Source organism: Dreissena polymorpha, chromosome 10 (assembly GCF_020536995.1).
Source record: "Dreissena polymorpha isolate Duluth1 chromosome 10, UMN_Dpol_1.0, whole genome shotgun sequence".
Classification (NCBI taxonomy): domain Eukaryota; kingdom Metazoa; phylum Mollusca; class Bivalvia; order Myida; family Dreissenidae; genus Dreissena; species Dreissena polymorpha.
The window spans coordinates 22,766,381-22,789,603 of NC_068364.1; the positions used below are offsets into that span (position 1 = coordinate 22,766,381).

The 23,223-nt window shown below is 34.1% G+C and overlaps 1 protein-coding gene across 5 annotated transcripts in view; it reads right to left on the minus strand.

Moving 5' to 3' along the window:
• Nucleotides 1-6,051: 6,051 nt before the first annotated feature.
• Nucleotides 6,052-23,223, minus strand: part of LOC127847056 (uncharacterized) — a 71,972-nt gene continuing 54,800 nt past the window's right edge. For 3 of the 5 annotated variants that reach the window (XM_052378611.1, XM_052378614.1, XM_052378612.1), the window contains 4 exons: nucleotides 13,982-14,188; nucleotides 13,186-13,312; nucleotides 12,723-12,834; nucleotides 6,052-12,045 (listed from right to left, as the gene is read on the minus strand). In XM_052378611.1, coding sequence (XP_052234571.1) covers nucleotides 10,117-12,045; nucleotides 12,723-12,834; nucleotides 13,186-13,312; nucleotides 13,982-14,188 — 2,375 coding nt within the window. In that variant the 3' untranslated portion in view covers nucleotides 6,052-10,116. Of the gene's footprint in view, nucleotides 12,046-12,722; nucleotides 12,835-13,185; nucleotides 13,313-13,981; nucleotides 14,189-15,708; nucleotides 16,192-19,598; nucleotides 20,300-23,223 lie in introns of those variants that run through there. The other 2 variants (XM_052378613.1, XM_052378615.1) reach the window with 2 other exon arrangements.

Sequence of the window (23,223 nt, forward strand, 5' to 3'; positions counted from 1 at the left end):
CGAGATCGTGAAAATCGCTGCACAATTGATGAAGATATGGCTGTTCAAAGCGATGCACCCCGTTATGGGGTGATTTTGAGTTGCATACCTTGTTATATATATATTTGATAGTGAAAATATTTTTTTTTCAGAAAAGTTAATTTTTCGTTATAATATGATTATTTATCATTCAAAATGATGTTTTCACTAATTAATATCATAGCCACACGCTAACCACCTGTGCCGAAAACGGGGTGCATCGATTTGAACAGCCATAACTTCATCAATTATGCAGCGAAAGATCTCGGTCTTATTCAACGCAGAAATGAATTTCCTTTCTGGAAATGTACATGTCTTGCAATAGTTTTACAAATGCTGGGTCAACTTCTAAGAAATAACACGATACACAACTCGCGTGACCTACTTAACATCGATCAGACATGATAAATGAATGAAATCTGGGTCGGCGGATTGATTTTAGAGATCCAGTGACGAATTTTGCACACGACGTCAGGTGTGACCTGCTTAAAGTTGAATTTGTAGCCCCACCAGGCGTTTTATTGCGTTGTAAAGTAGCGTTATATCGAATATTCCGTACACTTCCCAAAGAAATAGCATGATCCATCATTTTCAGTTCATTTTGAATAGTTCTGTAACTACATTTGCATCTCAAAAGGCCTAAAACAATGTCCTTAACAGTTGTATTAATTAAGTTGCCTCTGAGGCATGTTGATTATCATTGACAAATTGCATGAACATTGAAGAATGTATACTAGTATTATACAACTGCAAAACAACAATGTTTAAAGAAAATCGTGCATGTACTTGAAAAAAAACTCGGATTCTTTTGTTAATTTTGAAAGACTCTCGTTTGAATCTTTAATATATAGTATTTATTTTTAAAATGTTTATCAGAATTCTTGTGATAACCAAATTTAATTATAAAAGTAAGTATGAAGTCGAAATAAATACAAATAAATGTATCTTGCAACAATTTACCAATGCGCTATTAATTTACCAGAGTACCTGCTAAGGGCACACTCGTGTTCTGTTCTGCTTTGTTATATCAGTGGTCCAAGGAAACGTTCATCTTATTTCATAATGTATAGGCTATTTCGTTTCAGTTGTAAATCTATATGGGTTTGACCTAATTTTGATCTTAATTGACAGACCTACTCAGATTCATAATTGAACTAAAGTGGATCATTTCAAATGAAATTTTCAGGAAATGTTAACACTTTTTAAGACATAAAATCCGTTTATATTTACAAAAATGTAGATTAAAATTATCAAGATGTGCGTTTGATATTGGATTGTGAGTACTTGTACAGATAAAATTATGTGTATAGTCATTTATCGTCAAGCTCAAAATTTGACGAGCCGAAAATTTGGGTAATCACGTAATGACCTTGGAAGGTCTAAATAATAAGTGCGAACTTAATTAATATATCAATATATTAATTATTATTATATTCTTTATATTTACATTGACAATTTAGTTTTCACTTAACCCAAAAATATTATAATAATACTCTCCCAAATATGAATTACCGCCCTTTAATAAACATGTCAGGCAAAAATATGCAATTTTATTTGCTCACAAACATCGCCATCAAGTTAGTCACTGCTTTGTTAACGTTTTTGCGATCCTCACTTTAATAAGCATATGCAAAATTACATTAAAAAATGTTCCAATTCTCTATGTAACCGTCGTATTGAATAAGCTGTGATTTCTGGCTTCTCGTCTCCATGATATGGCAGAACAGAAACCATCTGAGTCTAAAATACTTTTTATTTGATGTATTTCATTCATCGTATAAAACCTTTTTACTAAATTTTTTAAACCAATTTTACCATTTGCTTGAAATAATTACAAAACATATTTTCGATCATTTTTAAGTCAAATTAAAATTACCTCCCTTTAAATATAACTATTTCTGTTGATCGGCATTTAATATTGCAATATATCTCTCACTAAGGTAGGCTACGGTAAATCTTATGCTTATTTGGCATCTTCAGTTCTCGTATAAACCAATAAAGCATCGTTCGCAGTGTTAAACTTTCAATAACGCTGATAAAGCTATCTGGAGTAGATCTACTATTTTGTCAGACTAAATAACTACAGAAGATCTTCTTCCTTGTTCACTTTAAAACTACTGTATCTTAGGAATGGTGAATGATGCCATAATTCGTAGATAAATACGAAATAATAGATTTACTAGTCTAAATTCAGAGATCGTTCGAGAGCTGACAAACGTGACCATAAGCGACATGAAAAGATCCAAACAGATACCATGCATATGGTGTACGTTTATGGGGTCCTTTCCGAGCCAGAGGCAACATTAGGCGTGAACACTGAATGTGTCCCAGCAATCCTACTTAAATAACTTAACCCATTTATGCCTAGCGTCTAGAAAAAGAGCCTTGGCAAACAGCGGAGACCCAGATGAGACGCCGCATGATGCAGCGTCTCATTAGGGTCTGTGCAGTTTGTTTAAAGGGATTTCTGTAAGAAATATTCTAAATAAAGAAATAAATATACTATAAATCCCTAATTTTGGAAATAAAATGATCCAATTTAGAGGATGGGAGAGTCCACTAGGCATTAATGGGTTAATAGACTCACGTACGAATTTTTTTATTAAAGCTGCAATTTCCAGCTATTTCGTTGCTTCTGAAAGTTTTTCAATTTTGGTGAGGTCTTGCGTTGGTGTGGGAAGCCGGAGTACCCGGAGAACAACCTTAATATCCGGTATGGCGACCACAAACCAAACTCACATGCTGATGCGAACGGAAATTGAACCGTGTTGCTTAGGTGAGACACGAGTATACCAACAACTGCGCCAGCCGGACTACCAGATACCAAATGTGTGTGTATTTCAAAGTTTATGTACCGGTCCATCGGCCTCTTTACGATTACATGTATATGAGTGGACCTGCCCATGTAACCTTTCAGGGGGGGGGATAATTTTTAGCCAAATGTTGTTTATCAGAGCTATTTATACCTGTCGCGAAGCACTTAGTATTTAAGATCCTGCTTAATTATCAACCAATGAAAATGATATAAGAACGAGGCTGTTATATCTCCCTCTAAACCCCCTCCCCGAACCCCCCTCCCACCGATTGTTTGAATTTGTAAACATGGTAAAGTCAACCATAATGACTTAGAATAACAACATCCAATCAAATGCGTTGCAAATATTCAACAATAACCTTATATTGTAACTTACAATAACAATTTAGAAGTATATATAGATAAACAAAAGATTCCGAACCTAACAAAACACAAATATACTTCTCTCTTTTCTAAACAAATCTGCAGTTTTGACAGAGAAGAATTATTTCGGGAACAAAAAAAAGATCAAAATGATGCCACAGCTAAAAGTACGTATATGAATGATGAAGTTTATGCAAACTACAACACGTATGAACATTAAACGATTATGAATAGTGTCTTTAACTAACGTGTAATCGTTTTAGTATAATTATACAATTTTAAAATTAAAATTCTTACGTATGAATATTACCGATATAATAATTACAAGATTACGGTTGGATTTGCATCCTTGCAGATGGACATTGAAAGTAAGTTTTAGAATTCAAGCTTTTGTATTATTATAAGACAAAATATATTTAAATGATAATTGTCGGTTCATACAACAGTAAATCACTACAACCATTATCTTGTGAATAGGAGAGTGTGATGTTTTAGTGAATAGTACATAAAACAATAACAGTTTGTTTACATTATTATATTTCTGAGTGTTAAAAGGTAAAGTGGTAACAGGATAAAAGTTGAAGATGCAATACGGCACGACTCACACCGCATGACGCCGGACATAAGGTGATCGCAATAGCTCACCATATTAACTTCTTGATCAGGTGAGCTGAAAACTGGGATCACCGCCTTCAAACACAATTCAAAGACTTGGTGGTTTAAGCCAGATTAAGGGCTAGTTAAACCCCAGACATAATCACAAACCAAACCTCCGTCTGAAAAGATCTTAATCAAATTCATTCATGAATGCTTATAGATTAATAAGCATATACATGTTAAATCAGATGCAAATAAACACTGCTTTTAAAGCAGTTCCAAACAAGTGTCTTCATTTGTATGCCTCAATTGTCTGGAAGGATTAATCCAGACGTGAACTGATGCTTGTTGTGGTTTAAAGGAGACGACAAGCGAACAAGGACTACTTTCTGTTGAAATATGTGTCTAGTCGAGTCACAAAATCAAGTCAAGACAGAAAACTCATCGATTTTTCAATCAAATTGAATCGAGTCATAACTGAATAATTTCAGTTTAAGCTTGCTCTTCAGTTGAAATCCAGTCAAACAGTAACATGGGTTACACTGTGAACGCTTTTTGAAGTTTTCTAACAACTAGAGTCTTAGTGGTGTAGTGGAAATGGTGTCCGCCTTGGTACAGGGATGCATCCTTTCCGCACTTTGAAGTGTTTTAACAACTGGAGTCTTAGTGGTGTTATGGAAATGGTGGCCGCCTTGGTACAGAGATGCGCCCTTTCCGCACTTTGAAGTGTTCTAACAACTGGAGTCGTAGTGGTGTAATGGAAATGGTGTCCTCCTTGGGACTGGATGCATCCTCTCTGCACTTTGAAGTGTTCTAACAACTAGAGTCTTAGTGGTGTAATGGAAATGGTGGCCGCCTTGGTACAGAGATGCGCCCTTTCCGCACTTTGAAGTGTTCTAACAACTGGAGTCTTAGTGGTGTAATGGAAATGGTGTCCTCCTTGGGACAGGATGCATCCTTTCCGCACTTTGAAGTGTTTTAACAACTGGAGTCTTAGTGGTGTAATGGAAATGGCGGCCGCCTTGGTACAGAGATGCGCCCTTTCCGCACTTTGAAGTGTTCTAACAACTGGAGTCTTAGTGGTGTAATGGAAATGGTGTCCTCCTTGGGACAGGATGCAACCTTTCTGCACTTTGAAGTTTTCTAACAACTGGAGTCTTAGTGGTGTAATGGAAATGGTGTCCTCCTTGGGACAGGATGCGCCCTTTCCGCACTTTGAAGTGTTCTAACAACTGGAGTCTCAGTGGTGTAATGGAAATGGTGTCCTCCTTTGGACAGGGATGCATCCTTTCCGCACTTTGAAGTGTTCAAACAACTGGAGTCTCAGTGGTGTAATGGAAATGGTGTCCTCCTTTGGACAGGGATTCACCCTTTCCGCACTTTGAAGTGTTCGAACAACCGGAGTCTCAGTGGTGTAATGGAAATGGTGTTCTCCTTTGGATAGGGATGCACCCTTTCCGCACTTTGAAGTGTTCGAACAACTGGAGTCTTAGTGGTGTAATGGAAATGGTGTTTTCCTTGGGACAGGGATGCATCCTTTCCGTACTTTGAAGTGTTCGAACAACCGGAGTCTCAGTGGTGTAATGGAAATGGTGTTCTCCTTTGGATAGGGATGCACCCTTTCCGCACTTTGAAGTGTTCGAACAACTGGAGTCTTAGTGGTGTAATGGAAATGGTGTTTTCCTTGGGACAGGGATGCGCCCTTTCCGCACTTTGAAGTGTTCTAACAACTGAAGTCTACATGGTGTTATGGAAATGGTGGCCGCCTTGGTACAGAGATGCGCCCTTTCCGCATTTTGAAGTGTTCTAACAACTGGAGTCTTAGTGGTGTAATGGAAATGGTGTCCTCCTTGGGACAGGGATGCGCCCTTTCCGCACTTTGAAGTGCTCTAACAACTGGAGTCTAAGTGGTGTAATGGAAATGGGTGTCCTCCTTGGGACAGGGATGCATCCTTTCTGCAATTTTAAGTGTTCTAACAACTAGAGTCTTAGTGGTGTAATGGAAATGGTGTCCGCTTTGGGACAGGGATGCACCCTTTCCGCACATTGAACTGTTCTGACAACTGGCGTTTCAGTGGTGTAATGGAAATGGTGTGCGACTTAGAACAGGGAGGCACCCAAGTTATTTCTCAAAGTTGATGTGTTCTCATAGCACGAAATACTGGTTATGCCTAACAAATGGACAAGAGGGTGTCTCAATACCCACAAGGCTTCCAATTCCATTGAGCTATATGGGAAGATTTAAACTAAACAACGGCTGTATTTGCAAAGTGATTTTATTCTTCTCCATGCATGCCATATAATCTTGTATTAAACCAAAGAAAAAATATATAATACATGAACACAGAACTTTTTCTCCCCTTTTCTTCACAAAAGAAGACATTTGAAAACAATACTCTTGAAGTTAACACAAGTGCCACTTTACGATTGTATAATGCATGGTTTCATGACATGACAAGAAACAAAACCCAAAAAAAGATTAATATGACATATTGCCATGAACAATTTAGCCATATGTGTAGATAACATGTATTTGTCACTAAGTATTTTTGTGACAGATTCCTGTTAGTAACTCTAGAGAACAATAGAAATAAAACCCCAACAAAAACAACAAAATAAACGACAGAACATAGTAGAAGTTATTGCAAATGTCCCCTTTAAAACACATGCGTAGGTCCTGCACATTGGCACACTGCCTGAAATTGCGTTTCCATGTTTGAAATGTAAGAATCACAAATCAAATACAAATGTCTTAAATGAAAAATCACAAAAAAAGAAAATGATGCACGAATTGTGTGTCAATGGCTGAAAACAAAATCAACCAAAATTATTTTGTTAGTTTAAAAATGTTGCTTTTTACTTTAAAATCATAATTATGATTTTCTTTACATTTTGCTTTTAATCATATTAAAATATACAATAAATAATAATGTCTCATTAAGTAAAATACAAAATGGACATGTTATGTTGTTTTGTTTTTAATTTTAAGATTATATAATTTAATACCAACATATAACGTTCCCACACACAAAATAACAACTTATAACTAGCATTTTCTGAATATTTCCAAATATCTTATTGGTTGTTACCTGTAAGACAATAGCACCTAGATTTAATCACTTTCACAACAAAATAATTGTATAAATTGATAAGAGTTGCGTTGACAGATATAGACAAGACCAGTTACTTCTTAAACAGCAATCTTCAACAAAAACAGAAGTAAGAAAAAATGGAAACAAAAACTATAACAAACACATAAATGTACCAAGAACTGGTAGAGTTGTCAAATAAAACCATAACAGAAACAACAGGAACTAAAATAAAAAGTTTTGCCAACAAATGCATGAAATATCGGCAGTTAAGAGAGAAACATTAATATTTGCTTACCATTGCTATATGAAACAATAGAAGTCTGTTACTTAAATGTTTCGCGTCACAAGGCCTTAAATACAAAACCATAGTAAAAAACTATGGTTACCAAATTGAAAAAATGATTTAACCTTTTTTTTTCAAGCACAATGGTACCTAAATTTTGTTAAACCAAATGTTCTCATGTTAAGTTATTCACTTTAACAATATGTCTTTCTTTATCGTAAATAAATTAAAATGATCTTTTTTATTAACAATATGGGAAATACCCCTATTATGATTTATATTGAAAAATTTACCACTAGGAAATACTTTTTCCCTACTTTATTTAGAAAGATTTTTTTCTGAAAAGTTCTTTAAAATGAAACCAAGTTTGCAATAATCGTTCTAGGCAATGGAAGAAAGTTAAATTCCTTAAGAGTATCTGGTAATGACCTAGGGAATCAGTATCTGTTACACAAAATAAAAACAATAATAGCAAGACTCAAAACATGATAACTGAAAAATCTAAGATTTTTCATTTTTATCGGAATGTTGAAATTAAATAAAGCAATAGAATTTATCCTTAATCAACCAATCATAGTTGTCGTCAAACACAAATTAAAATCTAACACAAACATCAGCATTTTGTAACTTGTTGCAAAGACAGTGACGCACATTAAAAATTGTCGCATATCAATTGACATGTGAACACTTGTATTGTGTAAATTGTTGCAAATACATTTAACCCACATTAAAATTGTTGCATATCAACATGTTAACACTTGAACACTGAATATCAACACAGTTATATGGTATAGCAAGTCTTTTGAAAATAAAAAACTGAAACACTTATTTTTCAGAAATTGACTATTTTTTTCTTAAAAGGCTCAGTTGAAACAAAAGAAGTTATTCAAGGGCTTATTTGTAAGTATTCTTAATTTACATAGTTATATAACGGAATACAAATTGTGAAATAAAATTTAAAACATTGCAGCATAACTGGGATGTACTTTTTCAATGTAACATTCATAAACAAAATTAATAAACACCCTTTCTCACAGCCAAGCATGAGTATCTAGAAAACATGCCTTTTATGATATGTTGCATACACAATGTTTTGTCTACTATATATTAAAGGATCTGTATAAACATATAATTAATGACAATCACAAAATTTGATGCAAACGGGCACAAATTCGTCTGAGACATATATTTTTCTTCGTAAGAGACAGTATATACTTATATTAGTCCACAATGTACACGAATTAAATTAATGGAACTGAATAAAAATGTCATATAAAGAAAATATCAGTTCAGAGCTGAAAGGCTTCAGCAAAAATTGAATCACCGTTTGATCCAATCAATCAATATTAAGACAATAAATAACCTTGTTATAGTTAAAGCCTTTACATGCTACCATATTTATATGAAAGTTCATTGAAGTTGTACAAAGTATTTGTTAGCATTTAAAACCTTCCAAATTTATTCCGTTATTGTCTGAATAATACCTATTTGATTAACATACTAAATATAAGTAGTAGGCATCAACAACTTCAAGTAAAGCAAATAACTGCAATACAGTACAGTTCATTAGAGGTCAAATATTAATAAATATCAAATCAAACCAAAACCTGTGCATGAATTTGTTTGGAGCATTAGAAGAACACAACGGAAAATGATTACATTACTTCAGAAAACAATTACAAAAGAAAACCTATAACATAGATGATTGTCTAGAATACAATGATATATACCAGGTAAGAGACATTAAACAGTGTTCATAATTTTTGTATAAATTAGCAAATCGACCAAAAGTATTGAGTTATTAAAAGTCCTATTTCATATTTATGTACTCTAACATAATAATAAATGCCAAAAATTCTCTGTTTGCCAAGAATAATGGTATACTTTTTATCTACACATTTTACACCCAACAGGTAGTCCTTGACGTCATTGCAGCATTGCAAAATGTAGGTCTTTTAATAATTTAAAACCACTTGTTTAATCATTTTGCAATCACAGGTTTTGGGAAATATCAATAATTATTGGTAAATGAATAACTCTTCAGTCATACCGAATGTGGTTATTTCATAACTCGGGGAAAAATTGTCACATTGGTTTAAGCGCTAGGTGTCAGAACTCCAAATTGTTGTTTTTTGCTTAATAACGAACAATAAATAATTTCTTAATTGTATATATATTATTGAATCAGAATTTCATGTGCCCAACATTAAGTCATGCCTTTAAAAATTAGGAAACATTTAGCTCAAGGCTAACAAATAAGTGAAACACATCATTTATTTTATTTTACTAAAATCAAAAAAGTACATCAATATTGCATCTTCTGATAAACATTTTAAAAGGCAATAAATATACAATCTAAATTATCATGCTGACAAATTACACATGTACAAACAAAATCTCTTCGCAAACATACACGTTTAGCTGATTGCGTAGATAAAATTGAAAAACTTCCAGCAATTTATACTGCAAACCACTATCAGAAAATTAAATATGAAAATGATGCATAAATAGATATGAAACTAATGCCATAAATATAATAATATAATTTACATTTGCACAGCAACTGTTGACATTGAAGATAAATAAATGAAACAGCACAGTTAAAAATTAAAAATCTCAAAGTTATACATAGGGAATCTCTTTTCAATAAAATGATGACAATCATAAATGTTAAAAGCATAGATAGAATTCATTATAAAAACAGTGTTTGCAACTGATTTGTTAAAAAATCACTTTAAATTTACTTTGAATAATTAACAAAATTGATGTTAACAAGACAAAATCCTTCGCGTGTAAAAACCAGAACAAAAAGTCAAAAAAATAAACAAACTCATCAATACAACAGCTTTAACAACAATTAACGATTGTCAAACATTTTACAACAACAAAGTCCATGAAATCATCAAATACAACCAAACAATCATGTAACAAAAAAATGATGCCTAATCTCAAACAAACATATGATCTCCCATCCCACCAACACGCATCCTCTTCACTTTAGCGCGGTGGTTCTTAAACCAGAGCTGAACATTTTTTGGCTCGAGTTTGGGAAACTTTTGCCGGTACTCGGAGCTGTTCAGTTCTTCGCAATATTTGTCAATCATGTACGAAGAGGGATGAGTGTCATCTATGAACCATTTCTCAAGCTTAGGAATCTCAGATAGAGGGTCGATGAAAACACGAGTGCGTCGTTTACGACTGCTGTGTGAGTTATTTTCCTGACCACCACCCGGAGACGACTTCGGCATCGTCTGCTGAGTTGGTGACTGCTGCTGATGACTATGAAACTTCATTTGATTGGCTTGCTGTGAGTAGAAATGAGTATTCAAGGGAAAGTAATGCATAGCGAGTGGGTGGGGGAACTGTGGTATATGCAACGTCTGGCTCGACGGACTGCCCGTGACAACACCTAGATTGAGGCCGTGTGTTGAGTTTAGATAAGAGTCGCGCAGTGCCGACAGCTTGTTGTCTTCATGACTAGATACAGACCCATCCATCGAGCGATCATCATCATAATCGGACTCCAAGTCATCATCGTCGTCGTCATCGCTTTGGTAGGGTCGTTTGTTGCTGTTTGTGAGATCTCTACAGTAAACACTTTCCGATTTGCAAGTGTTTTTCACTGACAAGTCATTTGGCTGCTCATTGTCTAACTCTCGTTCCTTTTTGACATCCTCTTTCATGGAATCTGAGTTGGGCTTACTTTTTCGATCCACTGTTAGATCTGTGGGCACGTCTACAACAGGCTCTGCCTTTACCAGTGGCTTAATTTCAATGGTTGAACTGTCTTTTTTGGGTGAAGAGCTCTTCCGCCCTGATTTTTCTGGCATCTCGGAGAAACCCTCATCTGACCTGGGTGGTGAACTGTCCACTTCCTTATCTAGCACCTTTTCAACATCAATGTCTACATTTTCTTCTTCATCTTTGTCTTTCATTCTTTCATTAGAAGATTGCTTGTCGCTTACACTTTTGTCATTTTCTTTGCCATTGTAGGGAGCTGATTCACACTTTGATTTTTTACTAACATTGTCATTATTTGGTGACCTTGACCTTGAACCATTCAAAGAGAGGTCACAGGGCTCGCGGTCCTGAATATGTCCGTTTAGCTTGCCATGAGCACTAAGAAGGCCCAAAGCGTGACTATTCAGGCCGATGTTGGAGAACTGTGGGTAAGGCACCATGTAAACTGCATTGCGATTGGGCAAGAATGGGATACTCTCCCCATTAGTAGGAAACAAGTCTTTGTCTTCTTCCATTTCAAAAGAATCGTCGCTACTATTCTTCGTCGCCCTCCTGTGGGCCGCTCGGGCGTTCTTAAACCAGTATATGATGTTTGTCAGATCGAGCGGCCTTCGACCTTTCCGGGAATCCAGTGAATTCAGTTCGTTTAAGTACTGGATCATCTGATCTCGCGACGGATGCTGGCTCTCTAAGAACCAGCGCTGCAGTCGGGGAATCTCATGCTCCGGGTCAAATGAGGTCCGCATGCGTGTCTTCCCAGGCAGGTAGTGCTGATACGCGGGATGAGAGAATGGCTCCGTAGTTGGAGTGGACGAAGCTTTTGGTCGGGACACTGACTGTGACAACTGCGACCCCAGCAACGCTTGACTGTGACCTAGAGCTTGACCTATAGAAAGGTCGTGACCTGCAGATGATAGGGTGTCATGGGCATTGCCCGTTCCTGCCAAAACTGTGCTGATCTTCTGCTGTTGAACGGCAAGGAGCTCTTTAGCGACGGAGGCTAGGTTAACATTGTTTGGTGCCGACCCGTCAGTGTAGGACTTGAGTTGTTCCTCGTACCACTTGTCGAAGGCTCGTCTCATCTCAGGGGAGATTGTGGCCAGTGTTTGCTGTTGTCCATTTTGATATAGGCCATTCTGAATAACAATATACAGCATAGATGTGAGTTGCAGAAAAACAACGTATTTGAGCACTTGAATTATTATTTTTCATCATTTTTTATAATTTTGTATTATTTATTATAATTTGTTTACATCTAGTTATTTTATATGTTACTTATAATAATAATTATTATAATAGTGTTATTATTGTTATTATTATTATTATTATTATCATATTCAGTGTTTTTTTCTGGCGATTATTTGTGTGGTATTATCATTATGATTGTTATTTTAATTTGCATATATCCTTCCTTAACAAGAGGTTATTAACAATATAAATACAAACTTAATCATGTTTCATTATTAACCATATTAAATAAATTATCGGGAAAACCTCAATAACAGGTAACATAAATAACTTCAGCCCAACCAAGATTACAGCCAGAACATATCACCAAACTAACTCTATACTACCTAGATATGGAAAAATCAATGATAAACTTGTATAAAGGGACACAATACAATGGGCGGCATGGTATTAAATCGTAAAGTGTATAATGTAATTCATTATCTTGATGGGCAATAGCTCTATTCCATGTAGAGATGGTAAAACCAAATCAATCATACATGTGTATAGACGGACACAACCACATGATATTAAATCTAAAAGGGCATAATGTCATTGATTATTTAAAATAGCCACAACTCGTTACCTTGTCCATGTTTGTACATCCAGTACTCTGCATCAAGCCCTGGGACTGACTGAGTAGAAGCTGCAGTAGTCGTTCCTTCACTTCTTCTGCTGATGTCAACTTTGTGGCATTACTGTGAATTATTAAGGAAATTATTATTAATTATTGTTATTAATTTATTTATCATTTAGTTTTTATCATTTGTATTAGTGTTCAAGAAGAAGCAATCATCAATTATTGTTTATTTGGTTTAGAGCAAATTGAAAGATTATGGTTTAGAACAAATTGAAAGATTATGCATTTAATGTGTTTGCGAAAATATTTATGTTAATATGAAGCATTACAAACTAAATTTCATGGCTTGAAATGCTATGTCTGTAAAACATAATTCCGCATACTTCAGGCAAATAATTAAGCATTAAGTTACACACCAATAATTGGTGAGAAGTAAAGAAAGTATGTAAGGGAGACAATTCAATCATACCTGCATATTCTGATACGAAGAGTCACAACCTGAGTTAGTTCCCCTAGCAAATCTTCAATGTTGGATGACTGATTCTCCGCAATTGTGTCAAAGCTTAACGGCTTCCAGTTTTTTATTTGAATAGCACCTGTAAATAACATTGTTATAATGAGAACAATGTACAAACATGAAAAACATAAAAGATTTCTGTAATATTTGCGTAGATATTGGCTAAATATACAAGTAACACAAAAGTATGCCTTTGTGAATGAATCATTTCAGGGAGAAGAAAATGATAAATCTGTATCTTATTTGACAAATAACCATTCCAACACAAAAATGTATCAAATAGCGAATGGAAGGAAGATCAGGAATATATTGGTTTCCATAACTATAAAAGCAAGTGCACAATAATTGAAATTTTATAAAAATCTGTTTTTAAGAAATACTTTTACCTGATACCATGCTAAAACAAAAATGCCCAGAATTAAACAAGCTGATGTTGAATAATTTTAATAACACAAGTGATACACCTGGGACGGGTGTGCTGATAAAAAGAACAGGGTGAAGAGCTGTACCAGTCTATAGACATTTTAAAATAATTTGCCAAATTGCATTTTCCTTCACTTCTTTAAAAAAAGGTTTTTAAGCAATGTCTTTTCAATTGTCATCAAATATTTGCAAAGTCTATTAAATTTCACAGGATTTTCACACATTGTTTACCAGTCAAGAGGGACAACAAAACAACGAAACAAGAGCTTGGCTCAGAAACCAAGTATAATTTTACTATATAATATTCACAAATTTTGCCCCTTACCTTTAGCCCCTAGAACTTCTGCCGAGTTGTAGCCGAGTTTCACCAGCGCGGACTGGACGCACTCGGATATAGGTGTGGAGCTCGGCAGTATGGCATAGCTGTCCAGTTCCACGCTGGTGTGCGCAGACTTCTCATTGGACGGGACGTCAAATGAGGGTGGTCCACTTGTCTGCTCAATGATGCAATGGATGGGCAATGATCGTGTACCTGAAAATATACAAAATACCTCCCTGTTAGCCCGTTCCTTCTCAGAAACAAAGTAAAATCATGAAACTCGCAGTATGTTCAGGTTCTATGCTGTTTGGTGCTCATCATTACCATAGAACTTCAGCCTAGTAAGAAATGGTAAGGGGTTAAACACTTTTGAAATTTTTCTAAACAAAAGTCATTATGTTTTTGTTTCGCGTAGTTTAAAAACAATTGAAATTAATGCAAACCTAATAATGGAGCTATATATGCAATCAATGAAAATTCAAGAAGTTTCAAATGTAGATAAGTTACATAAACGCTGTCACATTCTATAGATACAAAGCATTAAACATTCCCACAACAATGCCTGCTTTTGAAACAAATGTGCATCAGTGCTATGAAATGTATTTGGAATAGTAATTTAAAAGTAAGCTTTTATATGAGAATGTCTCATGCAACTATTCTTATCTTATTGGTTTACTAATTTCAACTAAAATTAACAAATTCAAAGAAAAAAAGACAGCATCCCAAATAAACATGAACAAAATCAGAAAAGATGTCAATTGACTTTAAAGGGTAGTAGCAGTTTCATGCTTTTTTTATCAGAATATTTTTCTCAAAAAATAAATTTACATTAGATTGGTCAGCATAAAATAATAAAGAATCCATGCTCAGCGTTAAGATGAGTTTATAATCTCCCGTACATGACAGAAGACACAACAATTACTATTCTAACAACAAATATTTTTTCTGACTACAACGCAAGCCAACAATGAAATACTGCATTTCGACAATAATCTGAATGATTTACACATCCCATGCAATAAATTCAAATTAACTCTGCATCAAACGTGAGGAATGATCATACAGCGATAAACCAACCGCAAAATCATTGTGTTAATGATTGACAGTCCTGTTTACGTTACAATTTTGATTATGATTTCCTGCTCAAGAAACAGTGAGTATTAAATGATATTATTGATGTTTCCAGTCAAGCGACAACAAGGTTGTCACATCTAATATGCTTCATATAATTTATATTCTTAATTTGAGTTTTTTTTCTCCTGATATTATTAATAATTTAATATTGATTATTCAAGAAAAACTATATCTTGCTCTTTGGTTACATTAAATTAATATTTTACTCCATTTGATTGCTTATTTATTTTTATTCATTTGTCATATTTATTAGAAAACAAACTTAAATTGTCAAGTTTTCAATTTAATTATACAAAACAGAGTTCATATATTCAAAATAATAAATGTCTGCAAAATACATTTACAAAGAAAATGCCAAGATTTGATTTCTAGTTGGGTTGTTTTTTTTAGGAGGGGGGGTCAAAATATATCCTCCTGAAACTGTTATATACTTAAACTCAAATGCTTCAATACATAAATAATAACTGCAAAACGGTGCCGAATTTATTGTTAAATGTTTATTCATAATAAATTTAAAAAAAAATAAATATGTTAAATGCATGTACAGCGATAAAAATGTATATAAAAAGAGGATGATGGGTATATGAAATTACACTTACAATGTCTTTCGGCTTTTAAATAATCCAACATATTTAAAGGAAATGTATTTGTTTACTTATATATATATACCGGTATATATCATTGAATTGAAACTATAAACACAGTGGCCCTTAATTAATGCTGTTGAACACAAAGAGAAAACTATCTATTATAACTCCATTCAGCGTGTTGTTGTTTTAAATGACTAATCAAAGTTGCCATATCACAGTAACAGCACAATTGTCACCAAGTTAAATTGTTTTTGAAGAGGAAAATAATTCTAATAAATTTTAATTAACATCTTCACATTTTATGGCAATTTCATTTTTAATTTCTCCATGATTGTTCAATCTTAAAATACATCTCAACTGTCACCCTTTATTACTCGACTGAGAACCAAGACCTCCTCCCCAATAAACACAAAATTCTGTAAAACGTCTGTTCACTGCCTCCCCAACTAACAATAAACAATTCACAGCAGAAAGAATGTCACATCTATTCGCTGCCACCTTACATTTTGTGATCTTCAATGGAAGAGTCCTCTGTCTTTATACGGGATCAACATGGCTAAGCCTATATTCCAATCGTAACATCCACCAATGAATGCCCGATTCCTTTCAATGCAAGCCCATCTTAAATATGCCTCTTGTTATCTTATAAGGACAGATGACAGAGATTGCTGAGCACTCCGTTCCCATTTGCCCTTAATCCCCGGCAAAGTGGTAGATTTTCCGCTCCACCATTGCTGATCCTTAATTATGATATTTGAAGAAAACAAATCTAAAATTCCACTTGCTTATCCTACATAAGAAGCCCAATTTCGTACATTTAATGTCCCCCGAGCAAATTTGTGAGGGATAAAGCGACATAAGAATTGCAGTGGTCTTTTTTGTATCCCTCTAATCTTTCTGTAAATTCGTTGTTTTATTGGACAAACTTCTGATTTAGCGCACTGTCTCTGGCCTGAACAATATATAGGGTAGATTGAAAGGCTTCCAAATATATCTGATTTGTAAGAAAATAATTCCACGCTGGATTTATGTGTCCTTAATTTGAAGATCTCTATGGATTACTGTTTTACAGATTTTCGGATAATATTCAGAATGTGGATGAACAGTAATCCCTGTAGTTAATGTTTTCCCTGTCTTTTGGCAGACAGTACGGCAATCATGCATGTTTGGAAATCAAATTACTTATTCATAATATTTTCTTAAGCAATGACGTCCTTTCATCAATGGACGTTCATTTTTTAATGTATGCAAAACCAAAAGAGAAAACTAAATACTTCAATTTATGAAACTACCTTTTTCGCACCTTTATCGTTTCTTCACTTTGAGAAAAAACATTAAGGATATAAAAATAATTTGTTCCAGTGTTATTTTTTAACTGTCCCAATATTTGTCTAATAATGTTACTCAATTTTTTTATTTTTTTTTGGCTACAAACGATAAATCATAGACTGATTATGCCACAGTGATACCTTTACACATTTTTTCAATAATAACGAAGAAGTATTTAGCACAGAAACCTCTATATGTACTATATTCAGCCACTTCAAAGTTACATTGATTTTGTAAACTGAATAAACACCAGTTCAACACAAGCGAGGCATTTAACTTAAAAAATTGTTTATACAACAAAATAAAGGCAAACCATGTTTACATCAGATATTTCCTCTTAGAAACAAGCAAATTCTAGGAAGGCTAACTAGCAATCCATGATTTATGTTAACCCTTAAAGCGCTGGAGCTGAATTTTAAAGGCCTTTGCAAACAGTTTGGATCCAGATGAGACGCCACAGAACGTGGAGTCTCATCAGGATCCAAACTGTTTGCTATTCTGATAGTATTCTTTGAAAAAAAACGAAGAAAATGCTAATTTTAGAAATTCTGCAGACGACATTTTAGCAGAAGACAAATTTCCCAGCATGCAAAGGGTTAATGTCTTTCCTTCTCAATCTGTTCATTTATAATTTTGATCGTAAAACACTTAACTTTTATTATTATTTTGATATTGTCGACATTCTTTACTTTTATAGACCATCTAAAGCAATTATTTCTAAATGTTTACCAAAATTGTATTAAAAACAACAACAAACAAGAAGTTACAAAATCTATGCAAATTTTTGTAATCAGTATATTAGTAACTCAAGATTGAACATTAATATGTCAAAAATTCTCAATTACAGGGTTGACTGAATTTAGAGGAATGGATATAACCATAGAAAAGAATAATACATTTTACCTTCGCATTTTGTTATATAAAATGTCTAAGAGAGAAGAGAAAAGGACGTTGATAAGCATCAAAAGGACCCTAGCTGATATGCTGTACTGTTTTCACAGATAATCCTTAATGATTATATCCGTTTTTGAAATTACACCACTTGAGGTGAAAGCCCATTACTAGTAAGGGCCTCTTTGAAAACAAGCGAGACTTAATACAATCACTTGCATAGCACTTGATGGAGATTAAGGCAAAAGAATCAACTGACTTGGGGAATTCAAAATCCATTATTTTCTCATATGGGGAATCATTAAAACTGCCTATCTCTGCAAATCATCGGAATTCAATCATTAAGAAAGGCTTTCGACACAAATTGAAATTCATAACTCTATTAGAAAAGAATGCACAAAGCAAAACGTATGCTAGAAAATTCATAATCTTTGAAACAAAAAGCACATAAAAGAAATCAGGTGTTATCCATATCACGTAAATTAACAAAGTATGCATTGCAAATCTAAAATCCACTGGATGCCAAAGGTCCTTGCCAGAAGCACCCAACAATGGATTACAAACACATTTTTTCAACAAATGAAGAAATATTAATTTCTGCTTCTGAGAAAGTGCAGCATTACAAGATTAGACAAGATTAAATCTCAACCAGCATATTAGATTATGCATTCCGGAGCTGTGAAAAATGTTTCATTTCATTTCAAGAATGTTGCAGGGATTATAGCAGATTGGTATTTTATGTATTTTTTTGTTGTTGAGTAAAATCAATTCCGCAAGTTTAAGATTTGAAAACTGACTACTGGATAAATGACACAGCAAACTGCTCAAATCCTTTGTTAACACATTTCAAGTATTAAAAAAATCAATTACGCATGGTCCATTTCTATGATTGCCATTTTATTGCTGTGATTTCACGTGCTAAGAAAGTTAACCGTGACACGCAGCGGATTATTGGACCATCACAAAAACTATAACAGCCAATCAACTTTGTCCATTGAATTCTGGGATCTTTGGCCGGGTCTTCCAACAGCTCAGGATTTCCAACTTGTCTTTACAGATGGTATTAAATTGTATATAGTTTAAATCCTTGTGACATGATTTGTTGAATTGATAGTAAAAAGTGTTGATGAGATGCTTGTTAAGTATTGAAATTCCATAACATCAATTTTTAGTTTCAACCTATTTATTTTAGCTTAAATGCAATAAATGCCAAAGGCTTATTGGAAATGCTTTAACCCTTTGCATGCTGGGAAATTTGTCGTCTGCTAAAATGTTGTCTGCTAAATTTATAAAATTAGCAATTTTCTTCGATTTTTTTTCAAAGAATACTATCAGAATAGCAAACAGTTTGGATCCTGATGAGACGCCACATTCAGTGGCGTTTCATCTGGATCCAAACTGTTTGCAAAGGCCTTCAAAATTCGGTTCCAGCGCTTAAAGGGTTAAAGAACGCTCTAACAGTGGGGATTGAAGGCCTGCACCATACCCACTGTGCTATGGCGACCAGTTGTCTTCATCAATATTTATTACAACACAAAAATGTGTTTCACATTTACATCTGAAGAATGATAAATATTTTTAGTTGCTAAATATTTTTTATGATACAACAAGTTTTGAATTAAGATCTTCTTAGGAAATACAATTTTTGATAAGTGATTTTTTTAATAATAATGATATACCTTCCTCATTTTCTTCTATACCATCAAAGCAGCGCTGGCCTGTTGTTTTCTTTCTCATTTTTTAACAATCACGACAACTTACAGCTCTCCACTCTTTATTTCCGTATAAATCCTAATTTAGGTATTTGGAGTAGCAAAATTTACACCTTATTACACCTTAATTTCACTTAATACACACACAATGTTAATCAGTGACATTAACGCAGATTATCTGTCTGTATATATACCATCAGCTTTGATCTTAACACTCAGCTCCTGTTTAAAGTTTTGTATCTTAATTTTCACTCATGTATTGACTGTCACAAACACATACACATAATATATGGTTAAACTATGGCCAACAATATATCAATTAATCTTTAAGTCTAGATTTTAACACACAATCATACACATACATGTATATATATGTATATAAATATATGTGTAGCAGTTTCACATATCTCTGTAAGCATGAGCAATAATCTACAGTCTTAAGATAACTCTGAATAACTGTACAATAATTTATATTCCCCCAGAGTTTATACAAATAATCCACATAATTACTGGCTACTTAACCCGCTAATTAATGAGTAAACTTCCTCCATTTCAAGTAATCTTCTCCCAGCTCATATTGATAATTACATCCACAAATAATTTCAAATTTCACTTTTCACACTGATGACACCAGTAGATTGGGGACAATTTTTAACACATGGATGCTAATCAAATAATCAAATCATTTAATCTAATAGCCCCCTTTAACTGCTAATCAATGTGTCCCGATATAAACAATGGTGTGGCCTAAATCTTAACGAGATAATCATAATTAACACATCCTGAATTTGACTTTGTAATCTGATTAAATGCATGACCATGATAATTACTCAATTAACTATATTAATGTCTATGTAATTATCTAGTCAAGGAAAATGGATGAAAGTATTTCTAGGAAAAATATACAGGAAAATAATATCTATGAATATTTGTGTGCATTAAATACATTTATGTATTGGTATGTGTATGTACTTTAATATGTGTGTATTATTCCAATTAATATTATCTATACAGTTCTACATATTTATGGTAAATGTAAATCTAATATTTCCTCAACAGATTTTTAATAAACAAGCATACTCAATTATATGAATTAATATTTTTTGTATGGAAAAATTTCTGAATTTTAGTCACATCCCAACTTAAAAACTTTATAAAACAATATGGCATTTGATTTTCTTATGAAATGTACCCTAACACAGAACAACATTTGCACTTTCTATAAATTACATTTTCTATAAATAAAAATGAAAAGAACAAAATGTTTATGGAAAACTCCACATTCTGTTCAAGACATATAATCTCATACAACAAAATGCACAAAAGTTTGTCTTATTGACATGCACAGACAATGGGTAGGAGATTATAAAAAGGACATCGGTCAACTTAAGACCAATTTTCTGGGGTGACCATTTTGAACACATTTAGTAAGGAACGAAAATCTGTTTATAACTCTTTATAATTATTGCACTAAGATACATATTTTGACCCATTTGTTGTACCTTAGAAATTCAAATCTGCGAGTAACTCGCATGCTCTTCTGGCTTTATGCTGTTTGCATATAGCCATTTTCACTTTGCTTAACCCTTTTAGTGCGGGAACCGAATTTTGAAGGCCTGTGCAAACAGTTTGGATCCAGATGAGACGCCACAGAACGTGGTGTCTCATCTGGATCCAAACTGTCTGCAATTCTGATAGTATTCTTTGAAAAAAAAATCGAAGAAAATGCTAATTTTAGAAATTTAGCAGACGACAATTTAGCAGACAACAAATTTCCCAGCATGCAAAGGGTTAATCTGAGTGGGAAAGGGTTGAGCATTTTATATATTATTTCTTGCATAAGGCAAAATCTTTATTTAAAAAAACCAGACCAAAAGCACAACCACCGTAATGGCTTTAGACACACAATAACTGGAGAATGCCTACATCACTTGGTTTCCTTGGAGGCACATGTATATCAACACTAATCAAATTGACTTATCCCTAGAGATTAATCAATTATGAAATCATGACCCACGATTAGTGATGTGCAGCTTATCAGACTTAGTGGGGACTTTGGCAAAATGTGACACTGCCTCATGGAGATAAAGTAAATAATTAACTGCACCACAATTGTGTTTCAATTGATAACAGATTACCATACATTCATTAATACCCATGCGATAACATATTACCATAAAATCATTAATACTAGTGCATTTTGAGGTATCTGGAGAAAAAAAACAACAACAAGGCCATTTCAAACATTACGTTAATAGTTGGCATTTCAGCCAATAATATTAAAATGATTGCTCATATTGTATTATCCATGTATTAGTTCATTTGAACATTGCAATAAAAGTTTATACATTGTAAAAAAAATCTGATATGTAAGATCACAATGTCTTGATAAATATTTCAAATTAACACCAAGTAAAAGTTCAATGGCGAACACAACAGAATGGAGATAATTTTCATTGGTAGTTTGGTTCCCTAGGCTATTTAATGCTATTTAACATAATACACCATGAACATTGTAAGAAGGCTTCTAACTTTTGAAAGCTGTCTTATGCAGCAGGCAATAATGATTTCCTCTTGATACTCTTGTTTCAAATGACATCGCCTGAACTTTCAAGCATTGGACAATGACCGATTTTAGGTTCAGTTAACACTGGTGACTGGTGTTAAGGATTGTACGTGTTTATGTTGTGCTCTCTCTTCTTATCTTCCTCCTCTTCATCATCATCATCATCATCATCATCATCATCATCATCATCATCATCATCATCATCATCATCATCATCATCATCACCACAACCACCACCACCACCACCACATCTACCGCCACCATCATTCCTCATAGTGATCTTTAAAATATTAAGTTTGGTAAAATAATCAATTGTGAAAAAACAAACATCTAAAACATTTGATCTTGACACAATAGGTTTTAGCACAATTTTAGATTGTCATGTGAATGACCTAGATAGTTATCAACTTAGTCTAAGATAAATGCTAAATACAACTGGCAACCAACATAATAATCAAAGCTTTAAGCCACAGCCTATCAGTAATCCGCTACGAGAAGCACTTGCATTTTGAATTGCCCCAATATTCCACAGCAAATTTCATAATTGCCGATTCAAGTGCTCATTCACTGCTTTACCACCACCTTCCCACATGCATGAAATGAGTAAAAATAATCAGCTCCTTCATGAAATCATTTTTCCAGATGTCTTAAACCCCTTAATACTCAGAGGCACTGATTCACAATAAAACTTGGGGATTAGCACACGAAAACCCTGGATTTGGGCTCAAGACCCCGCAATCTTATTCTAGCCGGCTGAAACTTAAAATTGCCTGCCGTGATTATCCTGGTGGGGAACGGTATAATCTTCATCATTGTCAGCGTCAACCTCCACCACGACACACCGAGAGCCGGGTTTTACTCGATTGACGCAGGTGGCGATATTCCATTGTAATCCTAATCTTGTGTCTTGGGTGTGCGAGGCTTAATTCAGATTTACTGAATTAACGTCAAAATTATAATTTGACATCTGAAATTGCCTTTGTACAGCTGTTGGATCGTCCCCACATGAGGGTCCTATTGTCCCCA